The sequence below is a fragment of the Meriones unguiculatus genome, chromosome 9 (assembly GCF_030254825.1).
Source record: "Meriones unguiculatus strain TT.TT164.6M chromosome 9, Bangor_MerUng_6.1, whole genome shotgun sequence".
Taxonomy (NCBI): Eukaryota; Metazoa; Chordata; class Mammalia; order Rodentia; family Muridae; genus Meriones; species Meriones unguiculatus.
This window is the reverse complement of record NC_083357.1, coordinates 66924289-66947325: the sequence shown is the minus strand read 5'-3', so window position 1 is coordinate 66947325 and position 23037 is coordinate 66924289. Positions and strand designations below refer to the sequence as shown.

Genomic DNA, 23037 nt, shown 5'->3' with positions numbered 1-23037 from the left:
GATGCAGGAGAGCTGGATGATGGCCAGCAGGATGCTCAGCTTAGAGCGGCCGCTGCTGGAAAAGCTGCAGAGATCAGGCCAGATGTGACAGGAGCTTCACCTAGAGGCGTAGAGATGCTTAGAAGATGTTGAATCTGTGTGTGACAGGTTGGGAATGAATGGTAAGTTGCATGACATAATAGTTACACCCCCACTTGCAACAAATCCATGTGGGCTGAAAGTGTGTCACAAGAAGTGAAGGGGAACTGGGGGCAGGCTCTGGTTTTTACCCCTTCTCTCATCCTCACACCAAGCCAACTAGCGTTGAGTTCCTATTCTCTCTGACCCCCGACACTCCTTGGACTCTACTGTACTCTGTATCCCCCCCCCCCCCTGTGGTTTGGAGAATAAATTCACAAATGACAGATTTGTTACAAATGACCCAAAGTTGTAACATAAATATGTGCAAGGTATTTGATATACGACCCCAAAGGGGTCTAGACCCACAGGTTGAGAAATCACTATTCTAGAGCATTCTGGACGTCCTAGAGATGTTTGGAGCATTTCAACTCCATTCTCACAGTTTAGAAGGAAGCACCACAGTCACCTTCAATCTATAAAGGAAGGGAATGGGGACTGTGAGGATTTCTAGTTAGTAAGGGGAGGAAGTCGGGAAAAGAACTAAGACTTCAGGTCCTTGGCTTCATTTCACTTGTCCCCTGAGTCAAGCACAGCGCTGAGTTTTCAGGAAGCCAGCTTCCTGAAGTTGGGGCTTCCCCACTCAGGGCAGGAGGATCATGGCCAGGGATGGCCTGCCTGAAGCAGCCACAAGCAGTGATGCAGCTCGCTCCAAGGGACTTGATTTTTGAGGTGGAGGTGGCAGAGAAGAGACTCAGGCAGTGGCAGGTCCTGCAGGGATAAATGACCCTTTGGGTAATGAAGGACTGGCTGGGTTCTGAGTTTGGGGAGCCTCAGTCAGGACATTAGATGCAGAAGGAAGTGTAGCCCACCACATCAGGTCCAGTTCTCATGAAGGCTGTGACTGCTCAGACCTGGCCCAGACTTGCACGAGGGGGCGGGGCCCTATCTGGGAGGGGAGTATGTGTTGGGGAGTGTACTTAGTGGGGTGTGTGTGAGTTCTTTGTGCTGAGACACCGCATTCCTGCTGGCTTGGCTTCCTGTTTCTGGACACATTCCTGTCCTCATCACCACGGAGACTGCTGCTTGGAATCTGGGCCCCAAATTCTCCCAAATTCAGGGCGAGATCAGGCAAAAGATTCCCCTCCTTTCCCTGTAGGGTTTCACCTTGGAGGAGACACCTGGCTTGGCAGGAGAGCTTGCTTCCCTGGATCTTCTTGAACTTGAAGAATCAGGCCCAGTATCCTGTTTCCCTCATATTTGAAGGACAGGAATGGAGGGGGGGGGGGCAGGGGAAGGACAGCCTGCAGCCCTGGGAACTCATGCGGCAGGAAAAGGGCTTGACCTAAACATCAAGGTTCTGAATTTGGTAGAGAACTGTAATTCCCACTCTCATCGTGTATCTGAGCGGGGAGGGGGGCCACCCCGTTTCCTGACTTTATAATATGGAAATTTGATTGTTGGTGGCTCTCTGATGAAGGAACCAGTGGAGAGCATTTGAGGATGGGGTCTAAGAGGAAACAAGCAGAGGGTCTAGGAGAAAGCAAGCAGATAAGAGTGTTCATCTGCCTCTAGGGGACTTGAGGCCAGCTGAGATTTTCCAGCCCTTATTGGCTTCTGAGAAAGGGAATGTTTCCCTAGAAGCCCCAGCACTATCTGGCCACCTGGTAGTTAACCATCAGCTGGTGCTACCTCGGCTCCTTTTAGAATGGGGTTGGGGTGGAACGGGGCCAGGCCAAGGGTGGTGGCTGCTAGGGTCAGGGGAACATCTAAATTTACTGTTCAGTCTCCAGGCAGCTCCAGGCTGTGGTTCACCTCTTGCCCACATCCTGCAGATACAGCCACCACACTCCTGCAACTCGGGTTGGGTAAGGGGTTCAGAAGCCGCTCTCGACCCTGAGTGCCTTGCCGTGAGCGCTCTGCGGGTTTTCCCAGGACGCAGAACCCTTCCCCCTTTCTGACAGGCTGAGGGACCTGGCCTCAAGTCACACAGCTGGGAGGCCGGATGCAGTCCTGGTCTGCCTTCTTCCCACCGCCAGCACTGTGGGGTTCCATTTCCTTCCGGGCTGTTGTGCAGTGCAGCTCCCGCTCCACTGGGTTCCAAGCTGCAGCAGCAGCAACGCAGGCGGCTCGGGCGGGCAGTGGGGGGTCGGTGACCCTGTGCGCCAGCCTGCTAGAGCCCTCAAGGGGACACGCACCTCCAAGAGCACTGGATTGGGGTCTTTCTGCAGCCAGAGCGGGAGACTCGATGGCCAGGGGAGGGAGTCCTCAGCCTGACGCTGCCTGGGTCGGCGTCCTCCACCTGCGGGCCGCGCCCCGCCCCGGCCCGCCCCCCGCGGGGAGTGTCCCGGGACCTCGCCCAGCTGGGCGGGCACCGGAGGGCTGAGCAGCCCCGGCTCAGCTAGAGACTTGGGGACGCTCGGGATCGCTTGGGTGCTGCAGCAGTTTCCACGTCGAGCGGGGGACGCGCCATGCTGAGCCGGCGCCGCGTCTTTGCGGTGGAGCGACTCGGAGGCCAGGGTGAGTCGGGTTGCCTCCCACCCTGGGGTCGCCTCCCGTTCTCCGGCCCCGCTCGAGCGGCGCCTACCGGCCGCGCCCCCTTGTTCCTTTGCTTTGAAGGAGTTGAGTGAATAGGCTGGGGAAGCCTCACACAGTTCAGATCCTCCGGGATTTGCAGGTCAATCACCCACCACCCGCATCCTTCTGGTTCGTGGCCTCCTTTCCCCCTAATTCCTGGTGTGGAACCTTCTCCTTCTAGGCGAGGTTCAATGACTGGGATATCCCGCAAGCCCCTTAGTAGCCACAAACCCATTTCCCGGGGCAGGGCATAGCTTCCTGGTACACTTCCTGAGCCAGAGGGGACGGGCTGGCATCCTCTTCCCGCCAAAGCAGCCTTAGCTTCTGCCGGATTCCAATAGACCCTTCAGACAGCAATAAGGCCTGGCACAAAGGTAGTAATAAATGGATGCTAGGCAGAAGGGTGTGGAGATTCATGCCCGTAATCCTAACACTTGAGAGGCTGAAGACTTTTGGGAGTTTCAGGGCAGTTTGGGCTACAGAGTGAAACACTGTTTCAAAAACAACAAAAGTTATTTCTTTATTTTGATATATAGTTAAAACTTTTTTTTTTTTTTTTTGCTAAAATTTTGGACTTTGCCAGGCGGTGTTAGCTCACGCCTTTAATCCCAGCACTCGGGAGCCAGAGGCAGGCAGATCTCTCTGAGTTGAAGGCCAGCCTGGTCTACAGAGTGAGTTCAAGGGACAGCCAAGGCTACACAGAGAAACCCTGTCTCAATAAACAAACAGACAAACAAACAACAATTTGGACTTTTGTGTGTTTTACCTGCGTGGACTGGCCAGGACGGTCAAAATAGGGCGTCAGATCCCTTGGAACTGGAGTTGTGAGTAGGTGCCAGGAACCCAACATCCGTCTTCTGGAAACCGCAGCCAGTACTTTAAAATACTGAACCATCGATCCAACTCCAAGATTTTTTTTCCATTTGTCACATGATCATCCTTCCTTGTTTAAGAAGACAAAAGCCCCAGTTGCTATCATTTTGTTGTTGCTGCTGTTCTTGTTTTGCGGTGTGAGGATAGAACCCAGTGCCTGGTGCATGCTCTCACCAGGAAAAGGGCATCACTGTGTCACATCCCAGCCCTAGCTGCTGCCGTTTTCATCACTGTCCCCATAAACTCCAGAAGACACCTCATCCTGCATCCTAGTGTGTCAGGAACTCCAGATAGCAGCGCGCACCCAACCTTCCCCTTGCTCTTTCTCCCTCCCATATCCGAGGAGTCCAAGGCTCTCCTCTTAGACTCCAGTATTTCAGGTGGATCCTAGTAAAGGCTTAATCTGCATTGCTGATTGCCATCACTTGCAAGGACTTTGGCTACCACGTGGCCCAAGTGTAGGTTCTTGCCAGCTGACCACAGTTGATAAGAACCCCATCCCGACACCTAATAAGCAGGGAGAGAGCTTTATCTCAGTGGGGCTGTGGATGGCTTGTGTCCTTGTTCACCACTGGTCTAGGACACGCCTCCTCCAGGGAATGCTGCCAGTTGCCTGGAATGCTGGGGGCGTTGGGGGCAGCCTGCCTGGCTTAACACCGACTCTCCTTACAGATGGGGCCTTTGAGGACCTGGCACAAGGCTGTGTGGTGCCGGGAGTCACCTGCACCTACAGACGGATACCAGACAAAACTCATGGGTGTTCACTGGACTTCAGGGAGGGACAGAGTGAGCTGAGAGATCTGGAGGGACAGATGCGGCTTGTGAAACTGGCTTCCCAGGATTCAGGCATGGAGATGGTGATTGGGGACAGCCCCTTGGCTACCTTATCAGGACTTTCTCAGGATTCTCTGAACCTTGAGCCCAGGGGGAGCCCTGAGTTGCCTCCTGCCCAGTTAGACCGGCTGCTGGCCAGACAGAAGCTGGAGGAGGTGCTGGAGAGGTCTCGAGAGTTTCCCAGCTTGTCGTCTGGAAGGCGAGGCTCCCTGCAGCTGCTGAAAAAGCCTGTAGGTGGAGAGCCCCTCTTTGCAGGAGAACGGGAGTCCACTGAGGCAGACACTGAGCTAGAGGCTGGTCTGGAAGAAGCAAAGGTGGTAAGTATTCATCTTGGCTAAAGACTGGGATGGAGAAAGCCCTGAGGTGGGGCTTGTAGGGACCCTCCCCCCATTTTCCCTGGAGCTCTCTCGGGGTGGGGCATTCTTTGCCCCTAATTGATGGTTGTGTCATTGCTTTTTGTTTCACCCTGCACCCTGCGTGGTATGTAGCCACCCCCACAGAGCAGGTAGACAGGTATGGGTGCCATGCTCAGCTGGGTGCTGGGGAAGCCAGCCAGGTGTATCTTCCTTGGCTTGCCTGCTGGGTCCCATTTTGCTGGTGCAGCACAGCCTGATGACCCCGAATGGGAGTCTTGGCTGTCTCTGAATGTCTGCCCACCTTAATGTGTCCCACAGGTGGGCGAAATGGAGTCTGGAGCCTGGACCTGCCTTCCAGGGCAGGGTTTGCGTTACCTGGAACACCTGTGCCTTGTGCTGGAGCAGATGGCAAGACTCCAGCAGCTGTACCTGCAGCTGCAGACCCAGAGATCCTCCAGGGTAAGTGATAGACAGGTACAGATGGCCAGGTCAGTTACCGAGGGAGGTAGAGGGAAAGTGGGACCCCTGAAGGCATGGATGCCTTCTGAACATCTCATGAGTCTCTGTCCCATCTGCCCTGTCTCAGGATCCTGAGGAAGAAGAATTGGCTCCAGCTCTTTCATCTTCACGTACTTCAGACCTTACAGTACAGGGGCATAGAGAGGAGCTAAGCCAGACAAAGGACTCAGGTGAGGGGCAGTTGTGTCTTCCCCTGCATTCTGCCTGTGTCTGCCCAGGGTCCCTCCAGCAGATCCTCTGAAGTGTGGCTTGTTTCTGCTTGTTTTTTTTTTTTTTTTTTGCCCCAGATGATGTGGGTTTTTTTTTCTGAAGGTGCAGAGGCAGCTTCACTCCCAGAGGTGGGGGTGCTTGTTGCCAGCCCTCCCAGGCTGCCAGAGGCCTTGCTGGAACCAACCCACATCCTTCCACCCTCCCAGGAACACAAGGTAGTGATGGATATATTTGGAGCAGGTGGTAGGATGGTTGAGGGCAAGGGAATCATGGGCATGTGCCCACCAAGTCAGAACTTTGGGGGAAATGGCAGTATTTCTTTTGGAGTGGGTGACTTGCCCTGACCCTGAAGTCCCTGGGAGCTTCATTAGGGATATATGGCATATAGATGCTTTGTATGATGATCCCTTATTCTCTCTCCAGCAGGATCTTTCCCACTGGGACAAAGTCAAGGTTTTGCTCAATCGGATCCGCTGGAGGAGTCCTCGACTTCCTGAGCCTCCTGTTCCCCCTGATAGTTCTGGACCCAGGTAAGTCTTGTGCCTGATTCAGGTTAAGGCAGTGGCCCTTAACTGAGGGGTCAGGATGTTGATATTGTCCTGTCCTGACAGTTGTCATCTTAGTCCGTATGGAATTCGTGAGACAAAATATTGGAGAAGATGCTCCAAGCAACAAAAGGAATTAAGATGCCCCATTTGTTGGTGAAAAAGAGCAAAGATTTACATGAGATTAGGACAGTGGCTTTCTAAAAGCCACAACCAGATTGTGGGCGGTATCCTTATCTTCACCCACCAAGCCCTCACTCCTTAACACTGAAACATAGGGGATGAGGTAGAGACACAGGCAAATTATTTTACTGTGGGAGTAACCTGTCATGTTTGGAGCCTTCTCCTCAGAAGGTCAGCAGTGCGTCCCAGTTCTGGTTTCTTTCTTCCGGCCTAACTTCTCCTTTGCTTTTCTATAGGTTGGAGTTCAGGAACCTTTCTGAAAGGCCTCAGTGCCACTCACACCGGAAGACCTTTATTCCATCACTGATGGTTAAGAAGCCACGAACAAAAAATCTTTCTGTATGACCTCTTGGTGTTCCTGGTGACCTTGGGTGGAGGGGATTTGTCATGAAGTCCCTCACCTTTTTGGCTTACTGCTGCTTCTCTGCACTGCCAGGAAAAGCTATTGCAGGATTGCTCCTCTTCAAGTTGAGGGCCAAGTCCTTCTTTAAGCGGCGTGGCCTAGGAGCCCTGGTTCCCTGAGGGCCCTGAAGTGCAGTTCTGGCACTCTTCCAGGGCTCTTCCTCCTTGTCAGAAATCTCTGGGCTTAGGCAATGTGAACTGACTTATTTATCAGGTGCTCGCAGAGTGTATTCAGTATGGTAACGTGTCAGCATGTTGCAGCAGACTCTGTAATCTTCCGTTGGACTTTCAGCTGCCCAGATTCAATCATCTGATGGAACCCTGCGTCCAGAGCGTTGATGCTTTGGGTGTACCTGGAAGGATGGCACTAATCTTCATTCCACAATGGACAGTTACTGATTCAGATTTCCTATTTGTTCCTCATACCTGAGATGGCTGCCCACGGACAGAGAACAACACTGTCTTGGGTGTTCCTTTGTACTGAGTCATGGTCCTGGAGCATGGCCTTTGAAGGCTGAATGAGGAATTGGGGGGAAGATCAAGAACAATGTGAGGAACAGCAAATAACTTACAAGGTCAAGTCTAAGTTGCTGTGTTCTATCCTGGAGTTTAGACCACGGCAAAGTCTCTTAATTTCTGAGCCACAGCTTCCTACTTGGGATGATGCCTGCCTCACCTACCTCATAAGCTTGTTAGGAGGATAAAATAACATTAAACTTTCTCAATATGTGCTCTGACTGTTAAGTGATTAGGGTTTGCTGCTGGAGGCAGACAGGCATAAAGTGATGACGGGAGGAGGTTAAGGGAGGGTGGTGACTGTTAACAGCTGTGAAAATGGCCACACTTCTGGCAAGATGTTTGGGTAAGTCCTTTGAGCTCTAGTACATTTCATATTCGAGAGTTTATGCTTACCCTTTGCTGGTGGTGCTGTCCATAGGAGGGAAAAGGGTCATTGGCTTTAGTCAGACAGAAGAATGCCTGCTAGAAATGGCCCAGTGGCACTGCTTCTTTTGCTGCTGTAGTCTTGGGGGTTAGGAGACTACAGCAGTGTATGTAAGTGGTAGTCTCTTGTCTTTGAGGGAGAGGGTCCAGTTCCAGTCATTTTGCGATCAGGAACCAATGCTCAGAAGCCTACTTTTCTAATGGGACTCTTGAGCGAGACACACCACCGAACTCAGTTTCCGAATGCATTCTCGGATCTGGGAAGGCGCACTTCCGTTCCACGGTTGGAGCGGGATGGCTGGCTGGTGTGGGGGAAGGGAGACGTCGACGGAGAAGAGGGAGGTACCATATCCGGGAGAGTGGCAGCTTCCGACCAGTGGTCGCTCTTCCGGAGAGACGTTTCCGGTGGTGGTGGCAGCAGCGGCTGCGGTGGTTCCGGGTGTCTTTGTCCCCCTGGTGTCGTGGCCCTGGCCCGCAGGTGGGTTGGGGGCCTCCCGCTGCGCTTCTGCCTCTCCGTTTCTCCCGGGTGGCGAGGCTGCAGGGTCCGCACAGCGAAGATGCGCCAGCCGAGGAAAGCACCAAGCGCCCTCCGGACTGCAAGCTCCGTCTCCCTGGCAACGGCCTCGGCCCTGGGGGCGGGCGGGAGGAGGAGAAACCTCGCGCCGTGGTCCTCCCACGGTGGCCTCTCGGTGGCCCGGCCCGGAAGGCTCTGCGAAGGCGGCTGCGGAGGCCGGAGCCGAGGGTTGGGACTTAGGTTTAGGGAGCAGTGTGCAGGCCGCTTGGCGAGGGGCGGCTGGACAGCTCCCTTTCCACCAGCAGGTCCTAGAGGACATCGGGCGGGCTTCCGGGGAGAGGGCCCTCATCACCTCCCCGCTACTGGCACCTCCATTTTTCCCCGGCCCTGCGTGGAGTGTTTTGGCGGATGTTTTTGAATGAATGAATGACACCAGAACTCTTCCAGCCCCTCATTCCGCCAGCCTCTCCAAGGGTGCCAGTGTCATGGTGAAAGGAGTGCTAAGTTGTTGGGAGACCTGGGTGTGAGTCCCGCCTTGTCACTCCCTGGTTTTGTGGCCTTGGGCAAGTCTCCTGATCTCAGAGCTCCAGTTTCCTTGCTTGTAAACCAGCATGTCACTAGTACCCACCACTCGGCTATTGTGTGGACAAACTGGAGTAACAAGATTACCTATTTTCATTTCCTCTTCTACTACCTCACCACCTCCCCCATTTTAGTACCCATCTCCTCATTGTAAAAGCTTCACTTCATTAAGATTTTCCCTTTTATTTTCCTGGTACTGATGGAAGTTTTCCATTCAAGCTGTTAACTTCTTTCTTTCTTTCTTCTTTTTTTTTTTTTGATTGAAGGTTCCCCCCCAAGACCTTGAAAGGACAGCATTCCCAATGTCCCAGTTTAAGCGCCAGAGGATCAACCCACTTCCAGGGGGACGAAACTTCTCAGGTGCTTACCCTCCATACCTGGCCTCACTGAGGATGTGCCCTGTACTCAGTTTTCAAAACTCTGCTTCTTGGGTGTTTCCCTGAATGTCTGAGTAGCTGATCGGAGCCACCTTGACTTCTGGGTTTACAAAATCCTCAGGCTGTCTTTAGTGCTCAGGCTGGTAGGTGCAGTTCTTGGAGATTGCTTCTCTGTCCCTCTAGGTGCAGCTTCAACATCTCTTTTGGGTCCTCCTCCTGGTTTGCTTACTCCTCCCGTGGCCACCGACCTGTCCCAAAATGCCAGGCACCTTCAGGTATGTTGGGTTCCCATTCTAGTAAGTTCCCCTCTGGGGCTACCCTAGGATGTTTAGATGTCTGTTGTTTTGTTTCTTGTGTCACAGTGGCCAGCATCCCTGATTTTTTTTGTACTGGTAGTAAGCCAGTGTTGGGGAACTCGGACATCTCCTAGACTGGGGAATCTTTAATATCTGGCTCCAGAGAGATCCTCTGGTGCCATTTGGGATTAAAGGACTGAAAAATCCTAGACGTACAAAAGTCAAGAATTAGCTTCTCCTCTCTACATAGATAGGCTGCGTCCGCTAGGTTTCTTTCCATGTGAACGTCCCTGTAATAGCACGAGCTGGGTCCATTGTGGCTGGAGATGAGGTCCTAGTGGCAGAGCATAACTTTGTTCAGGTTGCTTCTTGTTGCCTTTGACCTCCTCTCTTCTCTTGCAGGGTGGGGAGAAGCAGCGGGTCTTCACTGGCATTGTTACCAGCTTGCATGACTACTTTGGGGTGGTAGACGAGGAAGTCTTTTTTCAGCTAAGGTAGGCTTGCTTGTGGCTAGTCTCTTCTGGGGATGGTTGTTGGGTTCGGGTCTGTCTGCATGTTGTGGGGCCCCTCTTTATAACCACTGCTTTGCTATTTTCCTGCAAGGTTTAAGAAATCTTGATGGGAAGGGCTTCCTGGGGGCAGTCAGGGTACTTGTCCAGGGTCCCTCCTAATAGGGCCTCCTGGTTTGTGTGCTGGCAGTGTGGTAAAGGGCCGACTACCCCAGCTCGGTGAGAAGGTATTGGTGAAGGCTGCATATAACCCAGGCCAGGCAGTGCCCTGGAATGCTGTCAAGGTGCAGACGCTCTCCAACCAGGTATTTTTCATCTCTTTAGCATGTGCACGGCAAAGGGGAGGAAGGGAAGGAAGTCCTGTGCCCTGACTTTTAGGTAGAATCCTTCCTTTGGTTGAGGGGGTGGGGCACCTGTCTCTCCATGGTATCAACATGGGGATCCCCTGAACTTGCTGGCTCTTTTCCTTCAGCCCTTACTGAAGTCTCCAGCACCTCCCCTTCTGCATGTGGCAGCTCTGGGCCAGAAGCAAGGGATCCTGGGAGCTCAGCCCCAGTTGATCTTTCAGCCTCACCGCATTCCCCCACTTTTCCCTCAGAAGCGTGAGTACTGGTGACATGCAAGTTGGGGTGTGGCTTTATGGGGTATTCTTTTAAGAAAGGACTTGTTACTTCCACAGTAACAAGTAACAGATGTTCTCAGAACAGAAGGGGGTACTTCTCTACACAGGAAGAGGAGGAGGAACCTGGACGGGGTTTTAGGGCTTTTGAGTCACCGGCCATTTCCTTTCTTCAGCTCTGAGTCTCTTCCAGACATCCCACACACTTCACCTGAGCCACCTGAACAGATTTCCTGCTCGGGGTCCTCATGGAAGACTGGACCAGGGCCGAAGGTGAGAGAATGAACAGGCGTCACATTTCCCTCTAGGAGCCATGTTCCACCTTTGACACCTGTTGACAGTACCTCTGTAGATAGACAGAGCCTAGTCCCATTTTGAAAGGCAGGCACATTAAAACATACATACAAACATACCTCTATATACACTACCTCAGCAAAGCTGAGATTTAATACAGTTTATATTTCCAAGTCTCACACTGAGGGTTTTTGTTTTGCTTTTTTGAGACAGGGTCTCCCTGCATAGTGCAGCGTGACCTCATGAAGATCCTCCTGTCTGCCTAGTGATGGGATTATAGGTGTGTTTGCCCACACTTGCCCAGCTGAGATACTTTATTTTGAAACAGGTGTAGCACTGGCTGGCCTTGAACTCAGTATGTAGCTAAGGATAACCTTGAACTCCTGATCCTCTACCTTCTGTCTCCCTTCTATCTACTGGGTTGACAGGTGGGTGCTACCATATCTAGCTTGCTTATCACTTTTTAGTTCTTTCCATTTTGAGATACTTTGTACACATGTATGTTCTGTGAATTTGTATGGCGGTGTGTACAGATGGATATGGAGACAGGAGGTTGATGTTCGTTGTCTTCTGTTATAGTTTGCTGGTTTCTGTTTGCTGGTGCTAGAGATTGAGTCTCGTTGAAGTGAGCCATTTTGGCTAGGTTGACTGGTCAGCAAGGTCTAGAGATGCTCCTGCCTGCCCCTTCCAGCACTGGGATCACAGGCTGTCAGCACACCAGCTTTGACACCAGCGCTGGAGATCCTTCTGGTAGCAAGCAACTACCACTGAGCCAGCTCCTCAGCCCCAGATACTTAAAAAATACAAAATTTCCCTTTCATTTCCGGTCAGTAACATAGAGATAGCAAGAAGTGTTAGAAGAAGACAGTTACATCAAAGAAGGGATTGTTACAGAATGTTTTAGTTCCTAATTGAAGATGGCTTCTTTCGGTATACTTTGTATAACAGTGTTACGATACACAGGCTGCAGTATGTTCAGTAGTTCGGGCTTTGTCATGAGCCGAAGTTTTCTTGTCCTTAATGTGCAGCAAGCGTGTTTGATTCGGGCACTTGAGCTATCATGTGGTCCTATATTATCTGCACATTCTGGGAATTTCCAGGAGCATGCTCAGTGTGTCTCAAGTTCATATCTTCACTGTCCTTGAGAGTTTCTGTTCAGCTTCTTATAATAGAAAATTCAATATATGCAAAGGGAATGGAAAGATAAAACGGATCTTCAAGCCGTTACCTGATTTCAACAAGTAGTATTATCTGCCTTTATTTCTATTCTACCTTTATCTCCTTGTTGCCTTGAATTTTTGTTTTTGTTTTTACAAAAATCATAAAGTGAAACTGACTTAGATTGAAATGTCAGACTCTTGACTACATTTTTTACCTCATAGCACCCTGCCCCTGGTAAGATCACCATAGAAAGTTCCCTCATGCTATGATTTTCTTTGAAATAACTGTACCCTGGCTCCCACATGCTGGTAAGAGCTGAGAAGCAGTTCCTGGCAAACACTTGGAGTAAGTGTGGCATACTGGGGAGAGCCGAGGGGAGGTGATGGAGCCAGTCCCAGCGCAGGAAGGCCGCTGTGCATCCTCTGCAGATTTGTCTGGGGCTGGTCTCTACATCGACTCCACTCCTGAAAGCCTCTTCCCTTCTCCACACGTATGTGGCTTGCCTAGACCGCTTGTCTAGTGCATCTTCCTGGGCTTCTGTTTGCAAGGATCTTCCCCTTCACCATTCTGTGAGCTTATGAAAGCCTCCAGTACAGAGTCATAGCAAGTACCTTGAGGGTTTATGTGACCTGGTTGGAAACCAGTGACTGTGGGCTTGCTGCTTTCAGTTGGAATTCTGGCTGTGGCTGGCAGTTGCATTTGATTGCCAGGCCCTGGTGTATCGCTGGCAGTGTGTTACTTTGGTCAAGGGGCTTCAGGGTTACAGCTTTTAGAGAAACAAGGTGTCATCCTGGGAGAAGATTCTACTGCCTGTCAGAAGTGAGAATATGTTAAGTAGGAAGGGGGGGGCATTAGGAATTAGTCACTCTGAGAAAACCTGCCAATTTATAAAGGATTTGACCACGTGGGTGTTTTGCCCATTAGCCCAGCCTTATGTTAAACTCCTGGCTCTGGGATGCAGGGAATAACACTGACATTGGATTGCTCTTGTGAGCAGCTAAGGTCTTCAGACAGGAGTCTTCTGCTCCTCCCCCTCCCCCCAGCATGCTTCCTGCTGGCTCTGTGGGTCACGGATGGTTAGGAATGCAAGGGTCAGTCCAAGCTACTTAAAACCTTGTCTCGAAACAAGAGAAAAATAGAATAGTAACATTGGAAGGTAAAGTTGTAGCCTTCTTTGAAATGCCCTACTGATGACAGGAAGCCTTTGGGAAGTGATTTTTTTTTTTGCAGGGGAAAACAGCCTCCTGTTGCAGCTTCCCTGTGACCTTTCTAGTTTCTTTCTGCACACAAGTGCATGGTCTGTGACAGTCATCTCAGAGTTAAAGGTATTTGAATGTGTTTAGCCATTTCCCCCTATTGTAGCACGATCTTCTTTAAACGTTTATTCTTTCTCATTTCTTACAAATCTAAAATACAGGTTGATTAAATCCCCCCCATTAGCCTTTCTCATTCCTCCTGCCCTGAATTTACTAACTTACTTTTTTTTTTTAAGAATATTCTAAATTTCCTCTGACAGTTTCATACATGGATACAGTATATCTCATACTACTCCAGTCTCCCCCTCTGCCCACCTCCCTAACATTATCCCCTTACTTTCGTTTTCTTTTTTCTTTTTTTTGGAACCCACTGAGTTCAAGGGATGCTACCCGAATGCAACAGGTGTGGGGCGATCCACGAGAGCACGGGCAGCCTACTGGGAGCACACCCCACAGAACAAGAACTCCCTCTCCCCTGGTCTCCTTTTATGTCTTTTTGGCTCGCTACATTACTTAGTGTTGGTGTTTAGGGTTGTTTACATAGCCGTGGGTGGGTGTTACTTGGACAAGTGCAGCTTACCAGTGGCTACACCCCTAAGAACTAGGACTCTCTTGAAGCAACATTTTGGTGACTGCCTTAGTGATGGGATTATTGAAGCCACTCAGTTCATTTGTCAGAGAGAACGCATGAACTCCATAATGTGGCTTGGCATTTTTGCATTATACTGCCCCCCTCCTTCTTGGGAGATAGTTTTTCAAGGGTAGAATTACTGGAGCAAAAAGTTTTTTGTTGTTTTTCTCTCCTTTTTATCCAATTAAAATATTTATTCTTAAAAAATTAAAAGTTGGGCATGGTGGCACTTGGCTTTAATTCCAGCACTTGGGAGGCAGAGGAAGGTGGATTTCTGTGAGTTCAGGGTCAGCCTGGTCAACAAACTGAGATTCAAGACAGCCAAGGATACACAGAGAAATCCTGTGTTGAAAAACCAAGACAAAATTATTTTAAGCCAGTTGCAGTGTGTACGCCTTTAATCCCAACCCTTCCAGTTCTTTATCTACTAGAGGGTTGATGGTCATGAGTTCAGGACAAGCTTGGGCTACATAGTAAATTTGAGATCAGCCCGGGCTATAGAGTAAGAGACTGTCAAAGATCCTAATCCATGGGTTAGAGAGGTAGTTCAGCAGGGAAACCCACCTGCCACCAAACCTGATGACCTGAGTTTGATCCCTGGGACCCAAATAGTTGAAGGAGAGAGCCAATTTCCATGTGTATTACGGTATCCTTGTTTGTGTGTGCATGTGCATAAAACGAAATAAAAATTCTAAAACTCAGAGCCTGTAGGATGTTCAACAGGTAAAGGTTCTGGAACATGACTATCCCCAGTATTTACATTTTTACAAATTTACATTTATTTATTGTGGAGATTTGTTTATATGTGTGGAGATCAGGCATCTTGCAGAGATTGGGTTCTTCCTCGCTCCCACCATGGGGGTTCTGGGAACAAATTTAGGTCACCAAGCTCTATTTTAAAGCTGTTTTTTTTTTTATAATAGCTTTATGTATATAAGCTGTACCTTGTGTTTGTATGATGAAAGAGTTTTCTTTCCTATTTTAATGTCTCTAATTAATCTGTCCATATTTGCTGGCATGACTCTTTTGTATGCATGTGTGGTGCTGGACTTGAACCCAGGGCCTCCCACAGGTTAAGCAAGTGTTGTGCCCCTGAGCTACCCACTGTTTGTACCCATTCCTTAATGTTCAGGTGTTTTCTAGTTCTTTTGTACAAGATGGCTTCTTTTTTCTGATGGTGGCTCTATCTCCAGTGACGACTATGACTCAAAGAAACGCAAACAGCGGGCTGGTGGAGAGCCTTGGGGTGCTAAGAAACCTCGGCATGACCTGCCTCCTTACCGGGTTCATCTCACTCCCTATACTGTTGACAGGTGAGTGAAGGCTGGGAGGGCTTCAGACCTGCACAGCAATGGTTTCTAGGGTACATGAGACATGGTCTATTTGGACGTGTGAGGACGTGTTTAGGCCGCCTCTTCGAAAACCAACCCACCCACCCGTGGGGTCCTGCCACACGGTTGGTGTGGATGCGTGTTAGTCAGTCTTGTTCTGTGTGCACGGGCGCATTATTTGTTCGTGTGTGTGGGTTCACATGCATGTTTGGGTGCATGTGCGGAGGCTAGAGGACACAGCTATTACCTCTCAGGTACTGCCTAGCATTTTGTGGTGGAGACCGGAGCTCCTGCTGCTTGGGTGTTGCTAGGCAGGCTCAGGTGTCCAGGCTGCTGTGCCTACCTCGTCAGCACCAGCACTGCGGTTGTGAGCCACCATGCCAGCTTTTTTTTTTTTTCTTTGAGTGCTAGGATTAAAGGCGAATGCCACCCTACCTGGCTTTGTTTCCAGTTTTGGTAGCTCGTACCAGTTCTCTATCAGAGGCTATATCCATTTACACAGCCACCAGTAGGGCACAAAGTCCTTGTCTTCTTGTACCATTCATTGCCAAAACTGTTTTCATGTACCTTTTCTTTTTTGTTTCTGTGTAGCCCTGGCTGTCCTGGAACTCGGGCTGTAGTCCAGGCTGGCCTTATACAGAGATCCACCTCCCTCTGCCTCCCAAGTGCAGGTATTCAAAGTGTGTGCCGCCACCACCTGGCCTTCCTGTACTGTTTCATTGTAATTTCACTGGTGAAAAGTGTCATTCTGGTTTGCATTTCTAATTAGAATTGAGTTTGACACTTTAAAAGAATGCTTTACATTTACTACTTTTCATGGGTACATATTTGCATGTTCATTTGTGTGGGCTACTGTGTGGAGGTCATAGAGAAACCCTCAGGAGTTGGTTCTCTCCTTCCATCATGTCAGTCCCAGGGACTGAACTCAGGGGCAGGACCCTTTTTTTTTTTTTTTGGTGGTGGTGGTTTAAGACAGGGTTTCTCTGTGTAGCCTTGGCAGTCCTGAACTCACTTTGTAGACCAGGCTGGCCTTGAACTCCCAGAGATACATCTGCCTCTGCCTCCCAGCATGCTGGGATCACAGGCGTGTGCCACCTCGCCCGGCCCCAGGACCCTTTTCACAGGCTTTCATGTCATACGTGTTTATTTTCTTATCATGTTGTGTTTCATAGTTTTTCCTAGGCAGTTGAGCTTTTTGTTACTGACAGTGAGTTGCTTATCACGACCACAAACACTTCTGGGCTGGGGTTAAGGGTCCATGCTGCTCTTCCAAAGGACATGAGTTTAGTTCCCAGCACCCACATGAGGCGGCTCACAACTGCCTGTACCTCCAGCTCCAGAGGAATCTGATGCTTCTGGCCTTGGGAGCCTGCACACAGGTGCACGCACGCATACACAGATACATGTAATTAAAGCAAATCTTTAAAAAAAGACCATGACCATTTCTGTACCGTGCACTGTGATTATTTTCCTCTTCCCCAGTTTGACTTTCTTTGCTATGGAATTTATAATCAAGTGATCATACGGGGTCCATCCTTACCCCTTGAGAGATCCCTCATTAGAATCTATTTCTCAAACTGAATAAAGTGCTATTATAGTCTTTTGTGGTTTTGTTGTTCATTTGTTTGTTGGTTCATTCATTCACTCACTGTGTTACTGTATGATGGGGTGGGAGGTAGCAAACATGCCTGCCAGTTGCACACATGTGAGTCAGTGAAGTCGGTTCTTTCCTTCCACTGTATGGGTTTGGGGGATGAACAGGCTTGCACAGCAAACTCCTTTACCCACTATAAGTCATTCTCCTGGCTCTGCAGTTTTATTAAAAAAATTTTTTTAAAGGTTTATTTTATGTGACTGTTTTGCCTATATGTATATAAGTGTACCATATGTGTGCTTGGTGCTTTTGGAGATCAGAAGCGGGTGTCAGAGCCTCCAGAACTGAAGTTACAGATAATTGTGAGCTGCCTTGTAGGTTCTGGGAACCATGCCCAGATCCTCTCTAAAAGCAGCAAATGCTCGTAACCTCTGAGTTAGCTGTCTTTCCAGCCCCTTTTTTAATGCTGAGTGTTTGCTCAGTGGATTCCCTTGCTGTCTTCCTGCAGTCCTACCTGTGACTTCCTAGAACTCCAGCGACGTTACCGCAGCCTCCTGGTCCCCTCGGATTTTCTTTCCGTTCACTTGAGTTGGCTGTCAGCCTTCCCTCTGAGCCAGCCCTTTTCCCTCCACCACCCAAGTCGGATCCAGGTGTCTGCAGAGAAGGAGGCAGCTCCAGACACTGGTGCTGAGCCCAGCCCCGTGGACAGTGACCCCACTTACAGTTCCAAGGTCAGTTGACTGGGCTGCTGTGACTGTCACCTTGCTGGGACAGAATGCGGCTGAGCACCTTGTTCTCTGCGCAGGTGCTGCTGCTCTCCTCCCCGGGCCTGGAGGAGCTGTATCGTTGCTGCATGTTGTTTGTAGATGACATGGCTGAGCCACGGGAGACACCAGAGCATCCTCTGAAGCAGCTAAAGGTAAGGGCTGGCTTCCTGGAGGCAGGATGTGCTGGCCGGGCAGCCCACCACCTTTTCAGCAGCTGGGCCCCTGCAGTAACTAGAGACTCAGGCGTTTCAGAGCTGACGGCCTCCCTTTGCGCAGGGCGGTGTGGAGATGCTCCCCCTGAAGGCGAGTCAGGTGGCTGGTCTGAGTGAGCGGCCCTAGAGCCCCAGGCGCCCTAACTACTTGTTGCTGGCTCAGTTCTTGATGGGCAGCAGCCTTGCCTCACTGTGGGAGACACAGGCCATGTTTCGTTATTCCAATCTCTCTGCAGTTTTTGCTGGGCCGGAAAGAAGACGAGGCAGTGCTGGTTGGGGGTGAGTGGTCTCCTTCCCTGGATGGCCTCGACCCCCAGGCAGACCCACAGGTGCTGGTGCGCACAGCCATCCGCTGTGCACAAGCCCAGACTGGCATTGACTTGAGCACCTGCACCAAATGGTGAGTGGCCTTCCCCATGTGGCCAGCTCGCTGTGGGGTGTCAGGAGCCTGGCTTCTGCCCTCTGGGTTCTCTCCTGCCACAGCTCATGCCTGCCTACCCCTAACTGCTCCTAGATGACTGAGAACTCAGGGCTGTGAGACTGATGGAAGCTGACCCCTCAGCCACACCCAGTGCTCCTCAATGCCTTAGTGCTCCCACATGTATCTGCTTACTGTGTCGCCCTGTTGCCTAACCACTGAGGCTTTGGCGTGTGGCTTTATGTTTGTACTCATGGCTTGGCATGCAGCATGTGCGCATGGAGTGCTGATTGGAAACAGAGGTACTCGTCTGTGAGTGGGACACCTGTGTGGATGTCACAGTTGAGGACTTTATTTTCCCTTTGCTGTGAACAGGTGGCGCTTTGCCGAGTTTCAGTACTTGCAGCCAGGGCCGCCCCGGCGGTTACACACAGTCGTGGTGTACCTGCCAGATGTGTGGACCATCATGCCCACCTTGGAGGAGTGGGAGGCACTGTGTCAGCAGAAGGCCGCAGAGGCAGCTTCCCAAGCCCAGGAAGCATTAGGGGTAAGGCTAAGTTGGAGGGAAATGCAGGGAAGCTGAGCATGCTGCCACAGGCCTGTACCTCCAGCATCGGGGAGGTGGAGGCAGGAGGCTCCAGAGCCTGGAGTTGCTCTCATCTTCATAATGAATCTGATGTTAGCCTTGGCTGCATGAGCCCTTATCTCAAAAGTAGGTGCCCTGACCTCAGGGCCCAGAGGGTCAAACCTGAGCTATTGTCATAGGAGGCAGAGCCTACTGAACAGGCCCCTGATGCGTCAGAGCAAGCAGCAGACACTTCTAAACAGAACACAGAGACGACAGAGGCCACCACACAACAAGATGTGGACACTGATCTCCCAGAGGCCCCTCCGCCTCCTCTAGAACCTGCTGTGATGGCACATCTCGGCTGTGCCAACCTGTCTCTCCATGCAATTGTGGAGGATCGGAGGCCAAAAGAAAGGATCTCTTTCGAGGCAAGTGCTGGAGAGAGGCCACGAGTGTGATGAAGGGATAGCGCAGCAGCACGCTGTCCTCTTCCCTGATGCCATGGTCCCTGCACCTCTTCCCACAGGTAGTGGTGCTGGCTGAGCTGTTTGTAGAGATGCTGCAGAGGGATTTTGGCTATAGGATTTATAAGACACTGCTGAGCCTTCCAGAAAAAGTCGTGTCTCCCCCTGAACCTGAGAAGGAGGAGACAGCCAAGGAAGATGTGGTCAAAGAGGAGGAGGCTGTCAAAGAGGAGGCAGTGAAGGTGTCCAAGGATGAGGTACAGAATGAGGGCACAGCTGCCGAGTCAGACAACCCACTGGTGAGTACTGTTCTCAGCCCTGGGCTGGACTGAGGCCTACACATGATCATGCTTAGTGTGATTCAAGTCCCTCACGTGTCAGGCACTGTTCTAGGTACTTTGCACATCCAGTTGCATTGCTCCTTTATCTTACTCATTCTTTGGAAGTTGGGGCTGAGCTGAGGCCCAGGAAGATGAATCCCTGCATGTGGCCACACAGTTAGGAAGTATACCCAGAGTGATGCAAGTGGCCCAGAAGAGGGAGGGAGTGTGGCTGATAAGCCACGGCAGCGTAGAAATGGCAGTCTGAAATCTTAAAAGTTGGGATTGGTGATGGTTAGGTGGACAAACTGGTTTTTAGCCATTTCTAAAATGTAACTTGACTTCTTGTCCAAATATTGTCATGTATACATAATTGCTTCTACAACTAAATACCTCAGGGGTCAAGATGTGCCCCTCCTGATCCTGGTATGATTAAATACCGATGAGCATGTGGTGGATCCCACAGCAGGCAGCATACTAGTGCACAGATACCTGAGTGTTAGCAACTGTTAGCGTTAGCAGTACACGGGTCCCGCTTCTCCTCACCGTGCTGCTCTGCTTCTCTAGAAGGAGGATGGGCTTCTGCCCAAACGGCCCTCTTCAGGCGGAGAAGAGGAGGAAAAGGCCCGGGGTGAGGCAGCGGAGGACCTCTGTGAGATGGCCTTGGACCCAGACCTGCTGCTTCTGAGGGATGATGGAGAGGAGGAGTTCGGTGTGTTTGGGGTAGTGACTCTCTGGGGCTGGCTGTGGTAGCTTCCTTTTAGGCAGTGGTTCTCAACCTTCCTAACGCTGACCCTTTCATACAGTTCCTCATGTTGTGGTGACGCCCAAACAAAAAATAATTTTTGTTACTACTTCATAATTGTAATTTTGCTGCTGTTATGAAATGAAATGCAAATATCTGGTATGCAAGATCTTTGACATGAAACCCCTGTGAAAGGGTTACTTGAGCCCCAATGGGTTCTCAGCCCACAGTTTGAGAGCTGCTGCTCTTTGGGGTGTAGACCATCACCCTTGCTATATGTTGAGCTTGGGATTTCTGTAGCAGGATCAAAGCTGGAGGAAACGGAGGTTCGCTCTGTTGCCTCAAACCAGTCAGAGATGGAATATTCTTCTCTTCAGGACATGGTGAGACCTTGCCCCCTTCTGTGCTTTGCTGGTGGGGAGCTTGCCCCTTCCTGGGTGAGGCATGCTACCAGTGACCTCTTCCCTAGACAAGAGACCAACTGTGGTTCTTGACTCATGGAGAACACTCCACTCTCCCTGTCAGGGTAGATGAGAGATCTGATTAGGGAACGGGTCCTGTTCTCCTGGGAGTGTGCCCCAGCCGCCTGTGGACCTTACACCCGAGCCTTCAGTTATGAGGTGCACCTGTTGCTGCCAGCAGCTCCTGGTCATGTGTGGACTGTGCCCTTTAGCCTTGAGAACTGTTTGCAAAGCCCATTTCTCTGTTTTCTTTGCAGCCTAAGGAGCTGGATCCCTCAGCTGTACTCCCCCTGGACTGCCTTCTGGCTTTTGTGTTTTTTGATGCCAACTGGTGTGGCTACTTGCACCGGCGAGACCTGGAACGGGCCCTCCTTACACTCGGGATACAGCTCAGTGCTGAGCAGGTAAGCCTCTCTTCTGTCCCCCTGCCCTTCTGGAGGGCCTTTGCAGAGCTCTTGCAGGCTTCTGGTCTCCCCGAGGCAGGTGTGTGGCCAGTTGGTGTCCTGCTGTGTTCTCTGTAGGCCAAGCAGCTGGTTAGTAGAGTGGTGACACAGAACATCTGCCAGTACCGGAGTCTTCAGTATAGCCGCGCCGAGGTGCTGGATGATGGGCTTCCGGAAGAGGTGCTCTTTGGTATGTCTTGTGCTCTGTGGCCTGCAGGGAGTGGGGCCACGGTGGGCCACTTTCTCCTGATATCATGCCTGTCTCCTCTAGGGAACCTGGATCTACTGCCTCCTTCAGGGAAGAGCACAAAGCCAGGTACTGCCCCCACAGAGCACAAAGGCCTGGTGCCCCACAATGGCAGCCTCATCAACGTGGGGAGCCTGCTACAGCGTGCAGAGCAGCAAGACAGTGGCCGCCTGTACCTGGAGAACAAGATTCACACACTGGAACTTAAGCTTGGTGAGTGTGGTGTCACAGGGACTAAAGGGACACCACTCTTTAGGCCTCAGGCTTTCGTCCTGTGCTCCAGTTGACTGAGCAGAGAGAGCCTTTCTGCCATGTCCTCGCCTACCTTTCAGAGGAGAGCCATAACCGTTTCTCAGCCACTGAAGTGACAAATAAGACACTGGCAGCAGAGATGCAGGAGCTGCGGGCACGGCTGGCAGAGGCAGAGGAGACAGCCCGGACAGCAGAGCGACAGAAGAATCAGCTTCAGCGCCAGCTGCAGGACTTCCGCAGGCGCCTGACCCCACTGCACCTTGAGATGCAGCGGATGGTTGAAAAGGTAGGATGGCTGAAGGGCAGCCATAGTTCCTTTTGATGAAGCCACAAACACTGCAGAGTGGAGCTAGCCTCTGGAGAGGTCTGGGAGATAGCTGGCCCTTCCTTGCCATGCTGGTCCTCCATCTGCTGGGATCTTAGGAGACTCGGCTGCTCCCCGTGCTCTGCACTCTAGTCATAGTATGTGGGAAAAGCCCCATCCTCACGGTTGTTATATGTGCTCACACAGGCCGACAGCTGGGTAGAGAAAGAGGAGCCAACACCTAGCAACTGAGTGGCTGTCTAGTGAGGTCTGCGATGGAGCTGATGACATTTGAGCTCTTTTGGTACCTGAAAGCAGCTGGAGCAGGGCCTGGGAGCCACAGCAGGGGTGGCTGAGTTCTGTGCTCAGCCTCTGCAGGGGACATCAAACTATCAGAATGGGGTTTGTGCTCTGTGGGTGGATGTGTGAAGAACCCCAGTTCCAATTACAACTAAATACAACATCTTTTGCACCCCTTAGAATGTCATTTTGCTCTCAACCTTGGAGTTTCTCCCAGGGTCCCTGTAGTCTTGTGCTGTCTCCTGTCCTCGTCCATTTTAGAGCAAGACGGAAGGAAAAGGCTTTTCCAGACAGGAACAAGGTCTGATGCCAATAAATGGAAGGAATGGGCGTAGAGTCCGGTGAGGCCCAGAATGCCCTTCCTCTGGATGGCACGAGTCTCATAGGCTGCAGTGTCCGTTAGGCGATGGAGCCCATGCTAGGAAGCACTAGGCGTTGGGTCAAGGTTGTCAGTAGAACACTGTGTTCCAGCTGCCCCCAACTTGCCAGAAGAACCAGCACTTCTTTCTCCAGCTCTTGTGTTCAGAATGTGGTATTGGCTCTAGCCTCGCCCTTTTTCCGTTTCCCATAATTCTTGCCTCTTTCCATAATCTGTGGTTTCAGTTTGACTTTGTATATAAAGTTGTTTGTTGGTATTTTTTTTTTTTTTTGCCTTTTTGTTTTTTAAATAAACCAAAGTCAAAAACAAACTGTATCCTTGTAACTCTTGTCTTACAGGCTGCCTGTGCCCTCCCTGCATGCCAATCCTCAGTTCTCTCCAGAAGGCAGGCAGGCAGTGAGCTGCCACGGGTTGTGATTGAGTAAAGTCCCTCTG

General features: G+C 50.9%; 2 protein-coding genes across 7 annotated transcripts; both read left to right on the top strand.

The window, feature by feature from the left end:
• The first annotated feature begins 1615 nt into the window (after nt 1-1615).
• On the top strand, nt 1616-7346 carry C9H8orf58 (chromosome 9 C8orf58 homolog). Of its 3 annotated transcripts, none has more exons than XM_060391385.1 (7): nt 1616-2637; nt 4240-4718; nt 5076-5216; nt 5344-5446; nt 5595-5701; nt 5910-6016; nt 6451-7346. In XM_060391385.1, exons 1-7 carry the CDS (start codon nt 2589-2591, stop codon nt 6557-6559), a joined length of 1095 nt encoding a protein of 364 aa, XP_060247368.1. In that variant the 5' UTR covers nt 1616-2588; the 3' UTR covers nt 6560-7346. The 3 variants fall into 3 exon arrangements, with proteins under 3 accessions (XP_060247368.1, XP_060247367.1, XP_021498104.1); XM_060391384.1 differs by having other exon boundaries at nt 1618-2637; nt 5589-5701; nt 5913-6016; XM_021642429.2 differs by having other exon boundaries at nt 1620-2637; nt 5589-5701.
• Nucleotides 7347-7904: 558 nt separating this feature from the next.
• On the top strand, nt 7905-22912 carry Ccar2 (cell cycle and apoptosis regulator 2). Of its 4 annotated transcripts, none has more exons than XM_021642421.2 (21): nt 7905-8036; nt 8921-9014; nt 9215-9306; nt 9730-9821; nt 10027-10141; nt 10309-10438; nt 10632-10728; nt 14991-15110; nt 17231-17453; nt 17528-17641; nt 17938-18101; nt 18495-18666; nt 18885-19115; nt 19214-19450; nt 20039-20183; nt 20517-20599; nt 20935-21081; nt 21199-21310; nt 21392-21580; nt 21700-21905; nt 22131-22912. In XM_021642421.2, the coding sequence occupies exons 2-21, from the start codon at nt 8957-8959 to the stop codon at nt 22173-22175; spliced, it is 2772 nt and encodes a 923-aa protein (XP_021498096.1). In that variant the 5' UTR covers nt 7905-8036; nt 8921-8956; the 3' UTR covers nt 22176-22912. The 4 variants fall into 4 exon arrangements, with proteins under 4 accessions (XP_021498096.1, XP_060247364.1, XP_060247362.1 ...); XM_060391381.1 differs by having other exon boundaries at nt 18885-19119; nt 19218-19450; nt 20520-20599; XM_060391379.1 differs by having other exon boundaries at nt 18885-19119; nt 19218-19450.
• Nucleotides 22913-23037: the final 125 nt, after the last annotated feature.